General features: G+C 35.9%; 1 protein-coding gene across 3 annotated transcripts in view; it reads right to left on the reverse strand.

The window, feature by feature from the left end:
- bmp2k (BMP2 inducible kinase) overlaps positions 1–22525 on the reverse strand; it is a 202023-nt gene that overhangs the window by 65904 nt on the left and 113594 nt on the right. For 2 of the 3 annotated variants that reach the window (XM_039758537.1, XM_039758536.1), the window contains exons 2-5: positions 18708–18826; positions 11647–11752; positions 6510–6652; positions 4689–4810 (exon numbers count right to left, since the gene is read on the reverse strand). In XM_039758537.1, coding sequence (XP_039614471.1) covers positions 4689–4810; positions 6510–6652; positions 11647–11752; positions 18708–18826 — 490 coding nt within the window. The remainder of the gene's footprint in view (positions 1–4688; positions 4811–6509; positions 6653–11646; positions 11753–18707; positions 18827–22525) is intronic. The other variant, XM_039758538.1, reaches the window with a different exon arrangement.

The following is a 22525-nucleotide window of genomic DNA, read 5'->3' on the forward strand; positions in this document are numbered from 1 at the left end:
TGATTTCCTGGTACACCGATTACATTGATGCACACATCAGAGCTACAAAAATGTAACAGTCGGAAGAAAGCGCGTTGCTATGACTGATTGGAGGAAAATTTCATTTCAAAAGAATACCCGACGGAAGCCTTGATAAAAGCGATTTTTTTTGTGCACATATATACAGTATATATATATATATATATATATATGTATATATATGTAGATGTATATGTATATATACTGTATATATGTAGATGTATATGTATATATATGTTTATGTGTGTGTGTGTGTGTATATATATATATATATATATATATATATATATATATATATATATATATATGACAGCAACACTCATGACAATGTCAATCGTGTTACGTTATTATTAAAATGTTTCCTTTTCTTTTCATTACTTCTTTAACACAGTACTTCTCCGCTGGGTATTTTGCTATATTATATATATATATATATATATATATATATTAGTAAAATACCAGCTTCAGCGTGAAATACTGTCTGAATATTTTATTAATAAAACAGTAAACATTTTTAGACTGAACGAAAATATGTAAAAAATTAATTGTTAAGGATCTCTTTGTATACCACGTTGTAAGTTCGGCACTTTGGTTGGAATATGACTAAGCTGTGTGCTGAGCTCACTCTTGAGCATGCAACATATAGTTGGCCATGTGAAAAGCAATCCCGCCTCAAATCAATGCCAACCTTTTGTAGTGTTTGTCCCTGAGACTTATTAATTGTCATTGCGAAGCAGAGTCTTACAGGAAATTGAACGCGTTTGAATTGAAATGGGAGATTAGATGGTATAACGGGGATGCGAGGAATAAAAACTGTGTCACCTGAGGCACTGCCAGTAAATATAGTTGCTTCAATTAGGTTGTTTTGTAGAGATGTGACCTGAAGTCTTGTGCCTTTACAAAGTTTCGGTGGTTGTAAGTTTCTGCTACCTTGGCGAAGGACGTAAACGAAAGAAGACACCGCAGTGAACACAGAAGAGAACCCGTGGATTAAATAAAACCTACACAATAACTATAAAAATCGTAATAAATGAACAATGAAACAGCGGAGAACCCGTGGATTAAATAAAACCTACACAATAACTATAAAAATCGTAATAAATGAACAATGAAACAGCGGAGAACCCGTGGATTAAATAAAAAGGCTCCTTTGTTGGCGAAGCAAGGAAAAAGGACTTTCTTATATATCGTTCGTTTATAAAACAGTGCAGAAGCTCTGAGAAAGCTGCTTCCTTCGCAAAGTAAGGAAACGACTGAAGAGACGGCGTGGACGCGGTAAGTGTTCGGCAAGGCAGCTGAAGCGCTGCATTATGGGATCTGTAGTTTATTGTGTTACCAGTGCTTCATATCCCCGGCCATTAATAACAATAATACAGTATATAAAATGATCTCGCGGGCTGGATAGAATTACACGCCAGGCCGGATGTTGCCTGCGGGCCTTGAGTTTGACACATATGGAATAAATAGAACTTGAAAAGATATATTTTTTCGACATCGAGCCCGCGTGCTATTGTGGTTTTGCTTGCATGCCTCAATAAGTCATCCTCCCTCGCTCTTACTTTTTACCGTTCATCTAATGAATACACTGAGTATGACTTTACCAAAACAATCATTGATGGCGAATAAAGTATCCATTATTCGAGTATGTAGATCGGGGTATATATATACATATATATATATATATATATATATATATATATATATATATATATATATATATATATATATATATATATATATATATATATATATATACGCGTATCGCGGAGACGTAGTGTGTTAAAAAAGCTATGAAAAATAAAAGGGAACATTTTAAAAATAACGTAACATGACTGTCAATATACAGTAATTGTTTTGTGAGTTTTACTGAGTGTTGCTGTCATCAAGGATTTGATTATCATTATTTCTTTCAATCAGGTTTGTATTTGTAGGATGTGTTGTGTTCAAGTTACATTCCGTGTTTTTCAATCGCTGTAAAGATGACAGGTTTCATTTATCGATTCGTTTCTTACTGCATCAATAAACAGCTCGTCTTCTTCTTTATCTGAGACCCGACACACTGCATGCACGGGTTTTTTTACACTGTCTTCCTTTAGCGGGACATTGACTTTTTCCACCGTGTGCTTTGTTTCCAAAGTAGCTGCATTTATGAATATGCTTGTATGTATCATATTTTTTGCTGCCTTTTCAATTGTGTAATTCGGTTTTTGTTCAGCGCTCTTTGGAACTGTTGCTTTTTGGCTGTGCACTGCGCCAGTTCATGTGAGCCGCTCGGTGTACATGCATCGAAGTTTCCCAGCTGTGCTGGTGCCATGTCGTGCTATGTCCATGGCTGTATCTAATGTTACCGAAATCCCGGCACTTAAAACTTTCTCTCGCAGTTTCGCTGAGTTTGTGCCAAACACCACCCAGACCATCTCATTTTCCTCTGCATAAGGACAGTCCTTCACCTGTGAATATTTACCCGTGGCAGTTTGCTATTGGATTGCCGCTGACGGACGGCCTTATATGGGTAGGCACTAAATTACAAACGCCAGTGACAGCCTGTCTATGAACTTAACTTAAAGTTTAGGTTTACATCGTGCTTTGTTTCCGAAGTAGCAGAACTCATGAATATGGTTGTATATGTCACTCGCTCGCTTCTTATTGTTTCGCTGCCTTCTCAGTTATATAATGCATGTTTTCTTCAGCGCTTTTTGGGCCTCTTCCTGGTTTTCTACGTACTGCGTGATTACGTCGAAGGCGTGATTGATGTCACACGAAACTCCGCCCCCACGGGTTTCAAGCTCATCTCCATTACAGTAAATGGAGAAAAACAGATTCCAGTTATGACCATTACGCGAAGAATTTCGAAATAAAACCTGCCCAACTTTTGTAAGGAAGCTGTAAGGAATAACCCTACCAAATTTCAGCCTTCTACCTACACAAGAAGTTGGAGAATTAGTGATGAGTCAGTCAGTGAGTGAGTGAGTCAGTGAGGGCTTTGCCGTTTATTAGTATAGATATATGAATTGCCTCCAAAGAGCGCGGAGACTTTTGATCACGTGAACGTGTCTGCAAAAAGTGGCATTTCCTGCCCTTCAAAAGTCGAGCAGCCAGCGCGCGCATAGCTGTGCCGGCTTTTGAGACGCTGACTGCGCTTCTGCCTTAAATCAAAGTGAGCACTTTTAATTTTTTTCATCCTCCCCCTCAGCTATAGCCCAGACAAGTGCAAACACGGGACCCCTTTTCTACACTGCGGCAAACTAATATTAAGGCACTTCGCACTTTCTTTTGCACATATATGATTATGAGGTCATCAGCTCGGATTATGAAGACACGCACAGGAGTGGAGGACTGACAGTGCCATCACAGCCGATTAATGGCAGGGATGTCTCACCAGTCTACACAAGACCCACCGCGACTGTCCCCAAAAGACGGTCATATCGTCAGCGAAGACATCTCTCTACACTATACAAAAAAAAAAGGCAACTTTCCTTTCTTTACACCTTTTTTCCTTTTATCCCAAACCAAAGCCTTTCTCACTTAACACTGCAGAGGACACAAAATTAATTTTCTTTAATTGCTGGTAATGCCTGTAAGGCACATTACCAGACGCAGAAATTTGGACATTCACATAGAAAATGTAATTTCTATACCACAGCCGTCGTGTAGCGCCTTTCAAAAGGGATCAACTACCGAGAGATGATCCATATACATTTTAGCTGCTGTTAGTACTACTTAACTGTTCTGTTATACCATCTTTAAAATGTAGTTTACCCGCAACCACTCCAGTAGTGCTCAATGTACCTTTACTTCTTAAAACGTTAATGTTTTACTGTTTAATAACTTATAGACTACATTTTATTATTTTTCCCTTGCACTCAGTGACCAAAGCTATACACACACATATAGACACATACATATATATATATATATATATATATATATATATATATACACACATACCTGTGTGTATGTTTGTATGTATGTGAATATATATATATATATAAAATATATACATACACACACACATACATACATACATACACACATACACACATACAGTATATATAATTTGTGTGTGTGTATGTATGTATGTAAGTATGTGTGTGTATATATGATGTAGATAGGTATGTGTGTGTATATATATATATATATATATATATATATATATATATATATATATATATGTGAATATGTAGATATGTATATAGATATGTATGTGTATATATATATATATATGTGAATATGTAGATATGTATGTGTATATATATATATATATATATATATATATATATATATATATGTGTGTGTAGACTCAAACTCATTATGACAGCAGCAATCCAAGCTGTGAGAAAACAGTAAAAAGAAGGCGTGTCAGACGTTGTGGTACATTTTCTGATGCAGCTAGACGAAAACAACTTTGTGACGCTGCCGCCAAATACACAAAACAATTACTTTGACAATCATGTTACGTTATTTTTAAAATGTTTCCTTTTCTGCGTGCTATTGTGGTTTCGCCTCCATGCCTCAAAAAGTCACCCTCCGCCTCGCTCTTACTTTTTTACCATTTATCTAATGAATACACTGAGTATGGCTTTACCAAAACAATCATTGATGGCGAATAAAGTATTCATTATTCATAAAGCTTCAATTGGTGAAAATAAATGCATATTAAATCCACATACTTTTTTATTTCATCTTCTACAATGGTAACTCCATCCACCTGTGGATTAAGAACTTTGTGGGTCGCACTACCAAAGTCACAAAGGACATAGTGGCCATGATCATTTAATAAAATGTTTTCAACCTGAAACAGAAAGAAACAAAAAAAAGTCCATAAAACCTTAACCAAATACAGAAACAAGCAGTTTGAGAACTATGTTCAAAACAGCATGCAAATTAAAACCAAATCACAGATTAAGGGGTACAACACATTGCCCTGCGGTATTACACTGAATATGAGCTTGCTACTATAAACAAACAGCTAAAGGACCCAAACTAATCACAGACAGGGACTCTTTCACATTCTTTACCAGGACCATTCTCATTTATGTTTGCTTTAAAGCAGTGGTTTTCAAAGTGTGGTCCATGGATCACCAGTGGTCCCCAAGTATGAGTCAAGTGGTCCACAAGTTGACAGTCATCAGGGCAAGGTGATTTTAAACCACTCATATTATGTTAGTCTGTTATGTACTTACTTAAGTTTTTATATGTAACGATTAATGTCACTAGTCGACATCTGCACTACTAAATCAATATACGGTACTTAGATACATGAGATATGTGTTTAAAACTATCATCCGGAATCACATTGTCAGGCTTTCTTGGGGACAACTTCAGCTTCCATTCTACTCTTCCTGCTCCACTCCTTTTTGCTTGTTGTGGTCACCCCTCTTTCTGTCTCCAATATACAACACTTTTTCATCCTCAGTCTCACTCACACATTTTGATGTCAGCCTGGAGAATCCATATCTGGAGAACTAAGTCCATGGCATCAGTGCTAACTGGCTACCTGCTGTTAATTATCTTCACGGCAAAGAGATTATTTTGGATCACTGGCTGAAATCTGGTACTTTAAAATGCAAATCCAGCAGCACACATTTGGGAAATGTAACTCAGAATTTCACTAATAGGTGACTGTAAGATTCAAGTGGCCCACTGTTAGATTTAATTTTAGTGCTCAGTCAAAATAAACTGTGAAAAACACTACTTTAAAAGGTGAGTTATGAGACACACTCTGGACCCCCAGAAGGTAGAATTAAACAAAAAACAAATATGAGTTTTTAATGAATAATGTTGTACATCCTCTCGCTGACACACTAACAAGGAAAACTTCAAACAAATCATTCAGCATAAATGTGTCAAGAAATGCTTCTAGGGCTCTTTTATACCAACAGCAATACACTTGCATTTTATTTATTTATTTATGTTGTCTGTCGATTCATTTATTTAATTAGCTTCAATACAAAGTCAATTTTCCCCCAGGGAACAAATAAAGTTCTATCTATATTTCTATGTTATTATACACATATACACCTGATAGCAGGCATTTCCAATTGCAGTTAATTATGCTGGAAAATATATGGTTAAAGAAAGTGTACATCCTCACACATAACAATTACATCCACAATTACAATTAGAACAATTACAATTACATAACATAACAATGACAATTATTTGTACATAATAAAAAAGTTGTAACTAAAAGAAAAAAATCGACAACTTATTAAGTTTCTGAAATAACTTTAACCATTTGTCCATGTATTTATTTTCTATACAAATGTAAAAAAGTCCTTTAAATAATTTTTTTTTTTTTTTAAGATTGTAAGAGGCAGCTATAGTAACAAAAAAACACAATAAGAACTATGCAAAAAAGGAATAAAAATAAAAAAATGAATCTGAACAGTTAAAAGGCCTTTTGTTTTGAATTAAAAGGTTACAAAAAGTATTTTATCTAGTTTAAACTGTGTTTAGATGAGCACTGAGAACCAGGAAGCTTGTCATACCTTGAGATCCCTGTGAATGATTGGAGTTTTGCACTGATGTAACCTGGCAACAGCTTCACAGATGTCACAGAATATTTTTAAGATCTCAGCCTCAGTGAACCCAGTTTGCAGCCTTTGATTCATTTGCTTCACAACTTGACCTGCTGTTGAATTAGTAGTATGAGTTAACTGGTTTTTTTTTTTTGTTTTTTCCATTAATAAAATATAAAGCACACAAAAATGCTTTCTATAATCCCCCTAGTGATCTGTTGATCACAACCAAGAGACTAGTCTATTATTTTTACTGGCAAGATACTGAAACTTCTATTAACAGCACATCTAGCTATTTCCAGAGTCTTAGTTGTGGGATGACAGATAAAATTAAAGGTGATATTTCCCTTTCTTATAATAGTTCAGTACTTCATTTCAGAGAAATAAAAAGAATGTACATTAGAATATTTAAACTTCTCTGGGTGTTGCACAAAGACAAAAGGCTGAGATCCCTTTGTCTATAGGAAGATTTGCATGCAGTACATACTATAAATTAATTTTACAGTTGTTTAAGGTTGGAGCAGTTCAGAAAAGGTGCTCACAACTAACATTTTACCTAGAATAGCAGAATACAGTACTCTTCACCAGTAACACAATATTGAACTTACAAGACCTAAAATGAGTCCTAAAACAAGTGAAAATGTAGTTTTCAGAAAAACAAACATTTAATGGCCTGGGTGAAATGCTAGTATATTTGGTAGAAATGTACAGTGCAAATTCAGAAAAAAAACATACAGTGAATTCAGAAAGTATTCAGACCTACTCACTTTGTTCACATTTTCAGGAAGAATTGACAGGGAACGCAATGCAACTAACGGGGAGAGATTTGTCGACCAGGTCGATTCACTCTAAGAAGAGATTTCTAGATTGTCCTCTTATCATAGTGGAGCATCAGCAAAGTGAACAGGAGGAACAAAAACGTAATTATGACAAGAACAGCAAACTTCATAAATTCAAAAAGGGCAATCGGGTACTGGTGTTGATCCCATCTGACCAACATAAATTTCAGGCGAAGTAGCTGGGTCCATCAGTAGAGGAAGAACGTACGAGTCCTGTGAATTAAAAGGTCAGAATTCCCAACCAACGAAAGCCCATGCAAATCTTGCATGTTAATCTTTTGAAGGAGTGGCATAAACCTCAATAGATGCTGGCCGTGTCCGCCACAGTCTCTTAAAGAGGTTGCTATTGTTGATTATTTCTTGAACACCCAAGTAGGCTGTGTTGCTGTTGCTGATCAGAAGGAACTCTGATGTCTTTTCAGCTGTGCCTGGCAGAACTGAAATTGCTGAACACAAGATTGTAACTGAACCCAGAGTTAAAATAATAATGTCATCTCAGTTGTAAAGGATTGTTTTAAGGATCCCATGGGATAACCCTCGCAAACCGTTTTACACGCTGCATATGGCGATTCACCTCCAGCATGGCTCCTTCCTGTGTGCGCCATAGGTGTCTTACTTGTCGGCAGCTTAGTGAATCCACGCCTTCCGGCGCGCTTTCCATGGGTGTCTTGTCTTAGTGAATTATATATATAGATTTTGCTCATAGGGCTGCCACTTCTCACTTACCTGATAAAGGGCAGAAAGAATTGCAGCATTATCTGGACCGATTATTGTGAGAGATCCTTCTCTGACTTAAAGGCCGCTTTGTCTTCATTCCCAGTTCTGCAGAATCCGGACATTTCTAAGTTCATTTTACAGACAGATGCAAGTGATTTTGGTTTGGGGCAGTGCTCTCTCAGTGTTTCAATGGGGAAGAACATCCCATTATGTTTTTGAGAAGGAAATTACTCAGCAGGGAGCATAACTGCTCAACTACTGAGAAGGAATGTTTGGCAATTAAGTGGGTGGTGGAGGCCCTCCACTATTACTTGTTAGGCAGACAGTTTATGCTAGTACCTGATCACGCTATGCTCCAGTGGCTCTCCCAGCAGAAAGATACGAACTCCCGACTCGCAAGGTGGTTTATTAGCTTGCAGCTGTTTGCTTTAATGTTTGCCATGTTCCCGGGTCTATCCACGTTAACGCTGGTATCCTATCGTGTCTGGCTGAATCTGGCTTAGACTGACACTTTGTTCACCCCAGTGTGAAAAAAGCATTGGGCTAGGTTGGGGGTATGTGAGTTTTCTGATGCCCTCTGAGACCCTCCCCAACTGTGCTGCATGCTGAAATGCAGTTAATGCATCAAAGTAATTGGTTGTCCTCTGCAGGATCAGGCTTGCCACATAACATGCTTGTTGCACAATGTAACGCTGGGCTTTAACCTGCTCTTCCTCACTCGCTCCTGGTCTGCCACAACAGTGGTTCCGAGCCGCTGGTGATCTTCTAATCTGAAGATGGGGGCTAAAGCAGGACAACTGCCCCCATGTCGCAGGTCCTATCTTGTGTGCTTGAGTACCGAAGTAACAGCACCTATTTTGAAGGAAGTTTTGAGACTGTACTTGCCTTCTCTATGTAGTAATAAAGTACCTGTATTTTCCTTGGAAACCTGGACTCACCTTCCTGTCTCTCTTGCAAGTCCTAAGCTTGACAATACCAGTATAAAAAAAATAGCGCTTCTTAAATTGCAAAAAAATATTTTATCTGAAAATGAGACATCAACAAAACCTATTAAAATGATGTTGTATGAATGTTTGTCTGGGCCAAGAAAAAGTATTCGTTATTCTGAAAATTTGTTACTTCGGTATTCACTATAACAGGATTTGACCTGTATTTATATATATATGTGTGTGTGTATTATATATATAATATATGATTAAACATACAAGCATCAAAGGCAATATATAGCTGGTGAAGGGTGGGGGGTGAATTAGTAAGGTGGGGTTTGGAAGTTGTTGGTCATAAACTCTTTTTTATTATTTAGATGTTCTTCTTTTTAAGCCTGCATATACTGGGTTCAAGTCCAAGTGGATGTTCATGGCATTTTCATTAGAGAGCCATGATTCAGCTAGCTTTCTGGCACTCTCAGTATTGGCACTGAATTTTACTTTCACAGAGTCCCAGTTAAATATGTGTCCATATATAGAAACGTTGCAATGCTGACAGAAAACCCACAGTCTCTGATTTACACACAAGTTTCAATGTACATACATTTAACTGGGACACTGCAAAAGTAAAATTCAGGGCCAACACTAAGAGTGACACCACCCCCACCCTTCACCAGCTATATATTGCCTTCGATTCCTGTATGCCTAATCATTTTCCTCTGATGGTGACACCTGGCAGGTTCTCGAAAGATTAGGAATAAAAAACTCTTTTAAAAGTTTTTTTTTTGTTAATAGAAATGGTGAAAACTACTTTTTTTTAATAAACCTTGTTTCAGATATGTAAATTACAGAAACAATTAAACAATATGACAGCTGTAATCATGTGACACATTTTATTTTTTTTATGCCATACATATTATTGACAAATATTTTGGTACATATTTTACTACTGTGTATTTTAAGGAAATTTTATTTACTTTAGGATATTTATGGTCACTGAGCAATAAGCCTAAAGATCTTAATTTTGTTAATAAAAAAAATAGTTAACACCAGTGGTCTATAGTTTAATTATAAAAATACACTTTTAATATAGGACATAAGGCTTCTGTGTGTCAGGTTATGCAGGAGTTTAGTGCAAAACGTTTTTTAAAAGGATAAAGGGGAAAAACCAAAAATCAGAGTTGGACAATCAAGTAACATGAAATCAGTGATTGGTATCGGCCTTAAAAAAAGTACCTGATCGGAGCATTCTTAACCTTGGATAAAGGTGTCAGGCAAATACATATATGTAAATATGTGGAGTAAACCAGGTCCCACTCATCATTATAACAGTGAAGCATGATAAAGGCAGCAGGGACTGGTACTCTAGGCATTGTTGAGAGAAAGCTGAACTTGGCAAACTACATAGACAATCGTTAATGGCAAAAATGCTCCAAGGCACTCTGGACCTTAGACTGGGCCAAAAAGACAATGACAATATTCACAAAGTAAAGACAAAATAGGAGTAGCTCAGGGACAACTTTGGGAATGTCCTTGAGCTGCTCAGGCAGAGCTGCAATTTGAACCCAGTGAACACCTCTGGAGAGGTGTTCACTATGAGTCTTTAGCTTGACAGAACTTGAGATGATCTGCAGAGAAGAATGACAGTGCCAAGTTTGTTGCATCAGACCCAAAAAGACTACAGGCTGGAATTGCTGCCAAAGGGACATCACCTAAGTACTGAGTAAAAGGTTTGAAACTTGTGTCAGTATTAAATTTCAGTTTTTTAATTTTAATAAATTGGTAAAAAATTTCTAAAATCCTGTTTTGCTTCTGGGTTATTGAATGTTACTTGATATGGAGAAAAAATTAAATGATTTTAGGACAAGGCTGCAACATAATAAAATCTGAAAAAGGTTTCTGAATCTTTTCTGAATCCACTGTAGCTCACTGTATATCTTTTTGGGGGTCTTTAAATAGTTTATAAATTCTCTGTAGATCTTGCAAGTTAAGAACTGCTGAGGTAAATATCTTCTGATTACAATGTAGTCATCAAAGGAGTACACTAGTTAGTAATATAGAGGTTGGGAGCATGCACTGATGTAGCATGCTGTCATGACAAACCAACTCGGGATCCCAAATTAGGACCCAAGTGCATTTATACAACAGGTGACACCTCAGCACCACTCTAGTTCAAATGTAATGGAACAGTGTGAGGTTTTTTACAGTGGTTGGAGTGCCCATCCTGCAACCAACCTCCAAGTTTTCCCTGTGAGTAGGAGGACAGGACATACCCAAGACAGAGCAATTGCAGGTTAAGGGCCTTGCTCAAGAGCCCAACAGAGTAGAATCACTTCTGCCATTTACAGGATTTGAACCAGCAACCTTCCGATTGCTGGCACAGATCTCTAGTGTCAGAGCCTACACTATAGTTAGTAATGTGAGATTACATTATTTGTCATAGTCATCTGATGAGCTTTCTGAATTGTTTAATAATATAAATATTACTAAGTTCTCTTATTTTACATTACAGTATTTTATATTACAGGCTGGGTAATTTTTTATGTTAAGGAACTGAAAAGTATTCTTGTGTTAAAAACGAGAACAGTTAACTGTTAACTGTTTGTGTAATAGGTTGCACCATACCTTTACAAAACTCCATGAGTATAAGCACCTCCCAGACACTGTCGCCAACAGAAGTAATGGCAGAGTCTAAATATCCCACTATATTCTTGTGACCAGAAAGCTCTTTCTGCAATGAAACAGATGACAAAAATATTGAGAATCAAATGATACAATTATAGTTAAATGATACAAAAAGACTAAAATGAAACATAACAATTTAAACGGGGACTTAGTTAACAGTCACGTTGCATCCAAGTATAAAACATTTCCTCAAACAAAAGTCTACATCTCCATTATCATTAGATTATTTAAAATATTTATTTTAAACATATACAAAACTGATACACCTGTATTTTTATGAATGCCTTGTCACTCTACTTATAAACATCTTTTCAAAATTAAAAATCATATCAAACATTTAAAGTTGGTAGCCTACTTTTTCATGCTGTTTGCGTTTTTCTACAATACAACTTTAAAATAAAATCCTACATTACTAGCCATTATACATTTGGGCAATTAAATATACTGTATGTGTATATCATGGGTGGGTTATTGAAAGAAGGGTGAAGCTTAACAACATGTCAGTGTTTGAGACGGTAACACCTCAAACACATGTTTGGCGAAACAAGGGAACTACATACAAAGCAGGGCACCTTATCCCCACTGTAAAATATCGTGGTGGCTCATTGATGCTTTGGGACTGTTTTTCTGCCAGTGGTCCAGGGGCTTATGTAAAGGTCAGTGGCATAATTAATTCCATTAAATACCAGAACATTTTAGCAGAAAATCTGGTTGCCTCTGTGAGAACAAGACAATGATCCGAAGCACACTTCAAAAATCAAAAAAAGAATTGGTTGCAGAAACACAGAATCAAGGTTTTGCAATGGCCCTCTCAGCCTCTGGATTTGAACTAATTTTAAAATCCGTGGTCTCAATTGAAGACAACAGTTCACAATAGAAAACTCAAGAATCTCCATGATTTGAAACATTCTGCTTGGAAGAGGGGTCCAAAATCCCTCCATAGGTCTTATTCTAGCCTTATTAAACACTACAGAAAGAGGCTGAGTGCTGTCACTCCTGCCAGTGCAGGTGCATCTATTTTGGGAGTCTGCCTTATTATGAATTTGTATATAAATTTAAATATAAATTTATATTACTAAAGGAAAACTTTACTCTGTTCCAAAAGTTTGTTTGACAATAAAAGCATGAGGCTTAGGCTTACCCAATTGTTTAAGCACAAAATATCACTCATTGCATGTGTGGTCCCTTTCATATATTAATTTTTGCAATTTTTCATGAATGGTGCCAATATTTTATGGGGTTGTCTATATGTGGTACAAACCAACTGGCAAGTCAATGAAAAGCGGAAACACATGACTGCGTGGTGTTCACTAGACAACAGTGGAATGACCAAATAAGTGAGCTAGTGAGTGACTGAAAAGAGAGAGAGAGAGAGAAACAAACTGTATTAATATTGGTTCACAAAAGGTGAACAGCTGCAATCACATTTATCTCAGTAAAAGAGTGTTAACAAGCATTTTGACAGATAAGAGGCACACCTATGTTCATTACATTATTACTGATTAATATAATAAATATAATGAAGACATTTGTTGAAAGGTTGGGAGAGTGGTTTTTGTGCCACAAGGACTGCTGATACAATGTTTTCTGAAATGTTCATCTTGCACCTACCCTTTTCCATAAATGCTGATAACTGGCTTTGCTCTCACTCCACTGTTGCTACAGTATATAAGTTTTTCCCTCACCAGCAGTGCAAATGGTGTGCGGACGTGTGAGCATAATATCAGAAATGTTCTTTTACACTTCACTTTGACTCTCCTGGCTGAACATCTCCATGAAAACATACTGTACACTGCATCTGCTTCTATTTCATTTTTGAATTGCCATATGGACTTTTTGTATTATGTCATCTTAGTGAACAATATGTTATGAATAGTACCAGAATTTAAACTACTTCTGTATAATACTTGCTGTTTTTTACCAAAATCACAAAAAAACACCTTTGTGTGACTTCCCTAGCTGTCATGTTTCAACCAGTGTATTCCATGGTTTGTGTTCATGTTCCTTTTCTGTGTTTTCTTTGTTTTTTTTTTTTTTTTTTGAAGTATTAACCTTTTGTGTTTATTATACTTAATATATTTTAACTGTTGTTTTATTTAATATTTACAACTGAATGACTTGTTCTACTCTGTACCTTCGGTTTTGAGTATGGAACCACCCTGATGAACTTTACACAGCGGACTGCTCTCAACCCACATATTGTAAACCTGAGGTGTGGATCCTGAAATGAGTCACTGATTGTCATTTAGAGTGTGTTTTTAAAAGTATTCATTCATTTTCTACTTTCTGAATTTACTGCTTCTGTAGACGTGCTGTGAACTGGTTTCTCAACCCAAAGTTTTTATGGATTCCCTTTCTCTTGAAATGCATCTTGATCTATTCTGGAATATTTAAAGCAATCTGAATTTTAAAAGCCTGTTTCCCCATTTTAGCACCTAAGAATGCCAAAGCCTGTCGGTAGAGCTTGGGGTCATGCTGCCTGAGCGTGAGGGCTTATATTTCGGCAGGCTAAGGCATACCCAGTCCTGGTTTATGGGTCTTTTTTGAGGATTCACACCCTTTTGCTATTTTTGCAGCACTCAAATCGTAAAATTGCAAGAGGTTCTTTACTTCATTATTTTGCTCTCTCAACAGTTGAAGGTGTTCCACAGTGCCTAGCAGTTTTTAACACCGCCACCACAGTGTGGAAGGCAGTGAGGTGGAGCAGATTTCCCTCACTGCTCAGCTAATACAATGTGGCAATACAAAAAACCCCCAAGTCTAGAGTGAGATCAGTGGTATAGATGGTGTCCAGAGTGCATAATAGCACTGCAAGCTATAGATACATTTCTTTTTATAATCTAAAAGAATGCTACTCTTTTTCCCTTATAAACTAATTATAGATTTTAATATAACTTATGTTTCACAGTTGTATCATGTCTGACCTATCACAACTACAGTTTACATTATGGACATACTATGAAAAAATACTCCAATTTTTCTTTAAACCCTAAAAACCTGTACCAGATTAACATGTTAAGACTTTTATTATTCGGTAGTCACTATAGCTGTGCCTCAGAAAAAGGGTTTCATGAGCATAAACTATTTCAAAGTGTAGTATTTCAAATAGTATGTTATATTTATACAGAAGACATGCATGAAATTACATAACAAAACTTTTTCACTAGGTGCTGGTCCTGGCAATTCACTACTGAACAAAACAAGTTCTGAAAATTAAGGGCTAGGTAGACCTTTAAATTTTGGGTACTTAATTTCAGTGTGTATCAGAAGTCTACATTCCTTCATGAAATGTCATCTTTTTGCTGTAAAAACAATAATCATGACAAATCGTGTTATACATAAATATTAGTTAAGGAAACATATAGCAAGGTGGAGTGGCCTCTTACTAAATGGCTGAAGGATATACTGCTGATATTTTGTGTGCAGGTTCAGAATGCCAACTTCTCACAAAGAAAATTACTTTAAAAAGCTCACTCTTTTCAGCTGGCTTAAAATTGGAACTCCACAGCAACCAAGGGAGCAGCTGGAGGCCAAATGAAGTCTTGGCTAGCTCTACTTTTATTTTCAATCTTGTACAAATCGGAAGTCAGCTGGTTTAGCTCTGAAAGCAGCTGTCTAGAAGAAGAACTTAGCCAGTTGCTAATTTGAAGAACTCCAAGAACTGACACACTTCAATGACTGGGTACTTATCTAAATAACATTCCACCTTGTTTCTGAAGTGGTACTATCCTGCCTTGTTGAAAAGCACAGAAGAACAATCCTTTCTTTGTAGAGAGAAGACAAAGTTTCCGGACATCACAACATTTACATTAAATGTAACCCTTTCAAAGTGCTTATAACAGATCTAGTTATTCTTTCTTGTATGCCTGTTCCAAATTTATTTAAAAAACAATAATTCACAGTGTTCTATTTACTAAGTAATAAATTGCTCAAACAAGCATACTGTATATTGATTGCTACCAAAAATGTATATTTAACCTGAACAGTCAAGCATTCAGCCAGAATTCTGGTTGTAGAGTGGTTTACATAATGCCACAAACTGAACAAATATATTATGCATGGAGCTGCAAAGTGGTGCAGTGGTTATATAAGGTGGCTCAACCACTGCCTGTGTGGAGTTTGCATGCTCTCATCTGATAAATAGCATGAATACATGTATGTATTTTTAATGTTCTTTAAAAAGTTTAGGTAATAGTACCAACAAAATATATTAAGGAATGCTGTGTGATGCCCTATTCCAGAAAGCACAACTGATTATATGCACAAAAACGTATACTACAGATCAGGGTAAAGAAGTGATGAATCAGGGTAAAAAAAAAATAGTATCTATTTGGAAAACCACATAATCCAATAACCAAATACAAAAATAGGCAAGAGATCACACAATAAACACAAAAATTAGGAGGCCAAATTCAAAAATGGGCGCAAAAAAAAGTGCAAAATGCAAAACTTAATATCAAGTAGAGCTGAAAAAATGAAAACAAAGTAAAATCATTAAAACACTTTAACAACCTTACTAACAGCATCAGATAAAGGCTTTTGCACAGGTAAGTTTTTCTGAGATGCCTCTTTTTATGTACCCTACCACTCCATCATGTGACTACTGCATAATAAAGTTGCTAAGAAACTGAGATGGGTGGGGCCAAATACTTATGTCCCCAACCATTCCTAACAAAGACAGTATAGTATAGCAGCTATTGTGGAAGACCAATATTAGATGCACCATGTTAATCAAGTTTAATGTCTAACACTTACAAGGAAAAGATAGACCTCAACCATTCCCAAATTCATGCAAATGAGCACTAAGCCTCAAAAATGGTATGAAGCAAAAATACTTTAATATGAATTCAAAAAAACAAAATTTCTCACATAAAACCGAATGGCGATTACAGTGCTTTTCCCCAACAATTAAACTGGTCCATTAGAGGTGCTGATCAGTCCCTGCTGGACACAATGTATTGCTACATGCACATATGGAATTCATGGTTTCAATTTCAATTTAACTTACTTAAACATGAAAAATATAAATTATATTACGCATTTGTCTGATGCTATCTACTATTAAAATAATTTTAATTTTCATTTTGTTTTAAGCTTGGGAAAGACACATTATAAGTACAATTTATTAAAACCAGTCATTGGGGAAAATATACTATGCATCTTATGCAGTTTTTTTATTTGTTTTTATGGTGTTCCTCCTGTTAAGAATTTGCACCATCACATTCAAGAAGAAATCTGTGAGAGAGTCCCATTTCTACACTCACACACTAAAAAAAAATGCTTTTATTGCAAGGAACTGACAACAATAAATTGACCTAGTTATGGTTTAAGTCAGCATTGCAATTAAGTGCAGCCTTTCTACTTCAGCCAACTAAGAACAATTACACAGAACTAAAAAGAACAAAAAACTAAATATAAATAAACAGCAAATGCAGTCTATGTAATTAATAATATGAAGAAACAATTAAGATTTAATCACAACAGACAAACAAATATAGGGACTTTGCATATTATTAAAAATCTTCACTAGTAAGCAGTACCGTTAGATACAATAAAACAACTGTGCATGAACACATCTCAAAAAAGGCCACTATTTCATGTGAAAATAAAAAAATCAAGAAAAAAGTAAAACTATATTGGTCTTCATGTAGGCTTCTATAAACAAATGAAGTATACTTCATTGCGGTATAAAAAGAAAAAAAAGGCATTTGGTCATCCATTTACTGTGTAACAAAATGCATTAATACACATTAACATATATAAACAGGCATACCACTGTACAGATACACAATTGAGAGAATAAACAGTGACCTTTTAATTTATGAAATGCCTCATTCAGCATCATTCTGGGGAAAACCTAGTGTTAGTGTCCTATTAGACTCTAGGTGGACTTTTTAAGAATGTTCAACAATTTTTACATAAATTATCTAATGATTAACTCTAATTTTGCAAGGAAATAATCTTATAATTACAGTGGTATCTCTGTATTGAAGGACTTCACATTACATTGACAATGTCCATCTGAAATATGTGTTAATGAATCAGATGAGTTGACTGGAACTATATTGCGTAGAGAAAGGAGCCGACATACACGTTCATCAGACACTGATAACTATGCAGCAGTGCTAGCGACGCATGTACTAAGAGCATTCAAGGGATAAGTCCATGTTTCCTTGCCTAAATCCAGGTTGAAGTCCAATGTCCTCAGTATAGCTGCTGAATATTTGCATATCTGTTTGTTAATCATTTGTACCAAAAAAAAAGTATGATAAAAATTATGAACCACTATTTTTGTCCATTTTGCTTCTCTTTTCTGTATCCTGATGTGGCACTTTGCACTACTCATATACTACCAAGCTGCTACTTTTATCCATGAGAAAAATAACAGTAGTGATACTGGGAGCTTTGAAATCGAAGGATCAAATGATTTTACCTTCTTAACAGACCACCCTGCACAAACTTGTATAATCTTGTAAACTTTACAGGAGGAGTTGAGTGGTACATTATCCAAAGTCACCAGAACAGAATTTGCATTATATTTGTAGTTGTAAGCTTGTTACAGTACTCTAAGTTTATATTCAATAAAGAACATAAAACAAAAACAAACAATTTAACCTTCCTGTTGATAGCAGAAGAGTTGGCCAATATGTGAATAATGTGGACCCAATTAGATAAGGTAGCAGATAACCAAAGAATATTGAGGTATACTTATTCTTTTATACAAGGTGTACTAAGAAAGAATATATTACTATATATAAAATTATTAATACTTTTATGTCCATTCAAAAATTATTTTATCTTTTCCTTTATACTATTAATTCAGTGTACTATTTTATTCACTTTAATCTACACTTTAAATTCAATTACACTCCTTACATTTCATAATTCCTAAGTCCAAAAACCTGTAAAATTATCATCTCATAGTCAGTAAATGGAAAGGAAAATATGGTCAAATTAAGATATTTTAGCATTCAGAAATACATCCCATCAAGACTGCTTACCATAATTGTTATCTCCCGCTTGCATATATTAACATCAGGTATACTGTTGACATACATTCTTTTTAAAGCACAGCGTACTCCACTATGGGTCCGAGCAAGGAACACAATAGAAAATCCACCTGAAACACAAGAGGACAAAACATTGGTAAGGAATGCACCCACCATTAATGGCATGATATAAATAAAAAAAGCATTATACTGTACATGCCAAAACACTTCTTAGCATCTATAAACTAAGTAACATCACATTTATGAGAGAAAAAAAAGCAGTCTTCCTATTGTCAAATCAGCTTTGAACATTACCATTTTTCTGTTTAAAAGAGTCTCCAAGTAAGTGATGATTTACTTTGCTCATGTAAAATATCTGTTAAAATTTTTCAAAATAAAATACTCATGGGGAAAAAAAGAGCAAACCAACATGACACTAATAATAAGCAAGTGTGTCTACCACATTTCCAAAAATAATTACAATACAATTTTGAAAATCTTTAAAATGTAACCATATTATCAACATGAACAAGATCATTGCATATAAAACCACTAATAAATACCATGTGTGTCAGATTACTGGACTGACCCATTATTAAGAAAAAGTTCACACAATTGTTAAAGGACACAATTTTTTTTCTGTCTGTTAAGGGTCACAAACAAGTGGCAACTTATACTGTAAAAAATAAGTTCATGACAGGAATCATTCCAATTACCAGTAAATGTCTTCAACAAGAGGTGTCTAGTTCATGGTATTTGATATCTGGGGTTTCTGCAACATTCTTTTCAAAGTCCACTTCTTGACCACCTACTTCTTCTGCCTCTTTCCTTTCCATTGCAACATGAAGGACTAGAGAGGTAAGAAGTTGCTGCATTGTCCAAATGAGAATAGCACTGTGCAGTGTCTGTGCCCAAATAAAAATAGTATACTACAGTTTACATAGCTGAATTGGGCTACAATGCACCCAAAACAGAATAACATGCCTGACATAACCCTAAGTTAGTGGGACAGAAAATGCCACATTGACTCTACTAACTTTGAAGAAGCAGCCTTATGATTCTAAAAAGTACTGAGTGAAAAGCAAATGCAAAAACTCACAACTCAAAACCTCAGTAGATCTCAGTGAATAGCTGTATTTATTGCCATGTTAAGAAAAAGATTTGTTAGTTCTGTTTAAATCTTGTAAGGTAAAAATTAACCTGTTGCAGCTGAACATGTTACAGCTACAGAGATACAGTACATTTGTTACCAATGATGTAGCAATTTTCATGTTAAGAAATTACACTAAACGTGGTTCAAAGCAGTTTTCAATTTTTCTCCAGATAATCTAGGTTTTTGCCCACATCCCAAAAACTGTGTGTTAGATTAACTGATGAATAAGTCTAAAATGAATTAACTTGTATGAAAGCATCTGTGTAACTGTGCTTCATGTTGGGCTGGTGCCCTCTTTAGGTTTGATTCCTACTTCATACCTGATGATGTTATGAAATGGCTCTGCCTCCTATGACCCTAAGCTACACTACACTGGCAAAATTTTGTGGAACCTGACAATCATACATATATGTGCTTGTTAGGCATCCCATCCAATTCCAAAGCCATAGGCATTAATATGAAGTCGGCCCTACTTTGCAGCTCTAACATCCTCCACTCTTCTGAGAAGGCCTTCCACAAGATTTTGGAGAGTGTCTGTGTGAATTTGAACCCATTCTGCCAAAGAGCATTTATGAGGTCAGGTACTGATTTTGAACAAGAAGACCTGGCTCACAGATGGCATTCCGATTCATCCCAAAAGTGTTTAACAGGGTTAAGGTCTGGGCTTGGTGCAAGCCACACAAGTTACTCCACATCTTTATGGACCTGGGTTTGCACACAAGAGCATAGTTATACTGGAACAAAAAATGACCATCCCCAAACTGCTGCCATAAAGCTGGAAGCAAATAATTGTTTATAAAGACTGTTGTAGCATTAACAATACCCTTCACTGGAACCAAGGGGCCTAGCCCAAACCCTAAAAAATAGTCTCAGATCATTATCCTTCGTCCACCATCCATCTTTACAGGATGCACTATGCAGTCAGGAAGGTAACAATCTACTGGCATATGCCAAACAAAGATTTGTCCATAAGAATGTCAGATAGTTAAGAGTAACTCAATACTCTAGAAAACACATTTCCATTGCTATACAGTTCAATGTCGGCATGCTTTACTCCACTCCAGCTGACACTAGGTGCTGCACAGTGATCTTAGGCTTGTGTGCAGCTTATCAGATGGAAACCCATTTCATGACATTCCAGACGCAGAGTTTTTGCGCTGATGTTACTTCCAAAGGAAGTTTGCAACTCTGTTGGGAATGATGCAACCGGCCCCATTTTTATGTGCTATGCACTTTAGCACTTGGCAGCCAGACTCTGGGAGTCTGTGAGATTTACCATTTTGTGCCTGAGTACTTATTGCTCCAAGACATTTCCATTTCACAATTACAGCTCTTATAGTTGACTGGGGCACATCTAGCAGAGCAGAAACTTCACATACTGACTTATCACAAAGGTGAAATCCTATGACAGTGCCAAGTTTAACATCTCTGAGGTCTTTAGTATACCTCATTCTATTACCAATATTTTTTCAATGGGGATGTGCTTCATTGTATGTGCCTGTTAAGAAAGGGGTCAGATCAATAATTTGGAGGGTTGTCCATGGTTGTACAGTGTAGATGGATGGGTAAAAAAGTAAATAAACAGTCATGCTGTTAAATTAAAATAGCTTAAACGTTAGTTGGCCTACACTTTTATGTTAACAAAATATGCACCTTCACAAGAAACTACATCTGAAAAAATTGACATAATTTGCATTTTCAGAAACTATTCCTATAATAGAACATATGTAGTCACAAACACAAACCTGCATATGCAAAATGAATCTCCAATACAAAATGCTCAATTATTCTGATAAAGATAACTAGAAATCCATAAAGAAAAGAGAACAATCGTCAAAACAAATATAATTTGTGCTTTAGTAGCTGTAGTATTTTAAATCATTACTGTGTAGTTTCACGAAAGCCAATTAATTAGCCTGCTTCTGGCTCCAGGGGGAAAATGTGCCTGTGTAACGTTAGTTGTATTGTTCTCAGTAGAAATTACAGTGTAATGTACTGACTTAACTAATAATTTGCCCGAAAAGTTCAGGTAATCCAGAGAAAAAAGCATGCTTTCCAGTCACAAGGCTTCTGTGCTGCTTTCTCATGTATAATTTCTTCATTAAGTGGGAAAATTCCACTCTTAAAATAAATTAAATGATTACCATAGACGCACCACATAGGACACACCATTACGCATACTGGAACAATTCAGCATTACCAGGAGACCAGACAGCACACATTTTGGTTAAGAACAACAACTTTCAAGAGCATAATTCAAGATTTTTCAAAGAATGCACTCAACCTGTAAATATACCATAAAGATGGCTAAATTATAATCAAATTTTACTATATACTGTGACTTTCACCATGAGCACCATAACAAGGCAATGCCAGCAGAAACACAACACAAACAAACACTCAACAACAAAATGCATTAAAAACTTCAGTCAAATACACCATGAATCAATGTCAGATACTGAAACACAAGTAAGAGCATGTACAAAACCAGGTCTCTAGTTAAAATAATATACAAATAAAGTACCATATACAACTGAAGCACCAAAGAATTTGAGAATGAAAGGAGACTTATAAATAATTAAATAATAAAACTAAATGCCACACAGAAAAGATGTGTGTTGGATTGAAAATCATGCAAGTCAATACTATAGTGCAAGTTAAACCTCTGGCAGCTATA

This window comes from Polypterus senegalus, chromosome 7 (genome assembly GCF_016835505.1).
Source record: "Polypterus senegalus isolate Bchr_013 chromosome 7, ASM1683550v1, whole genome shotgun sequence".
NCBI classification, from domain to species: Eukaryota; Metazoa; Chordata; class Cladistia; order Polypteriformes; family Polypteridae; genus Polypterus; species Polypterus senegalus.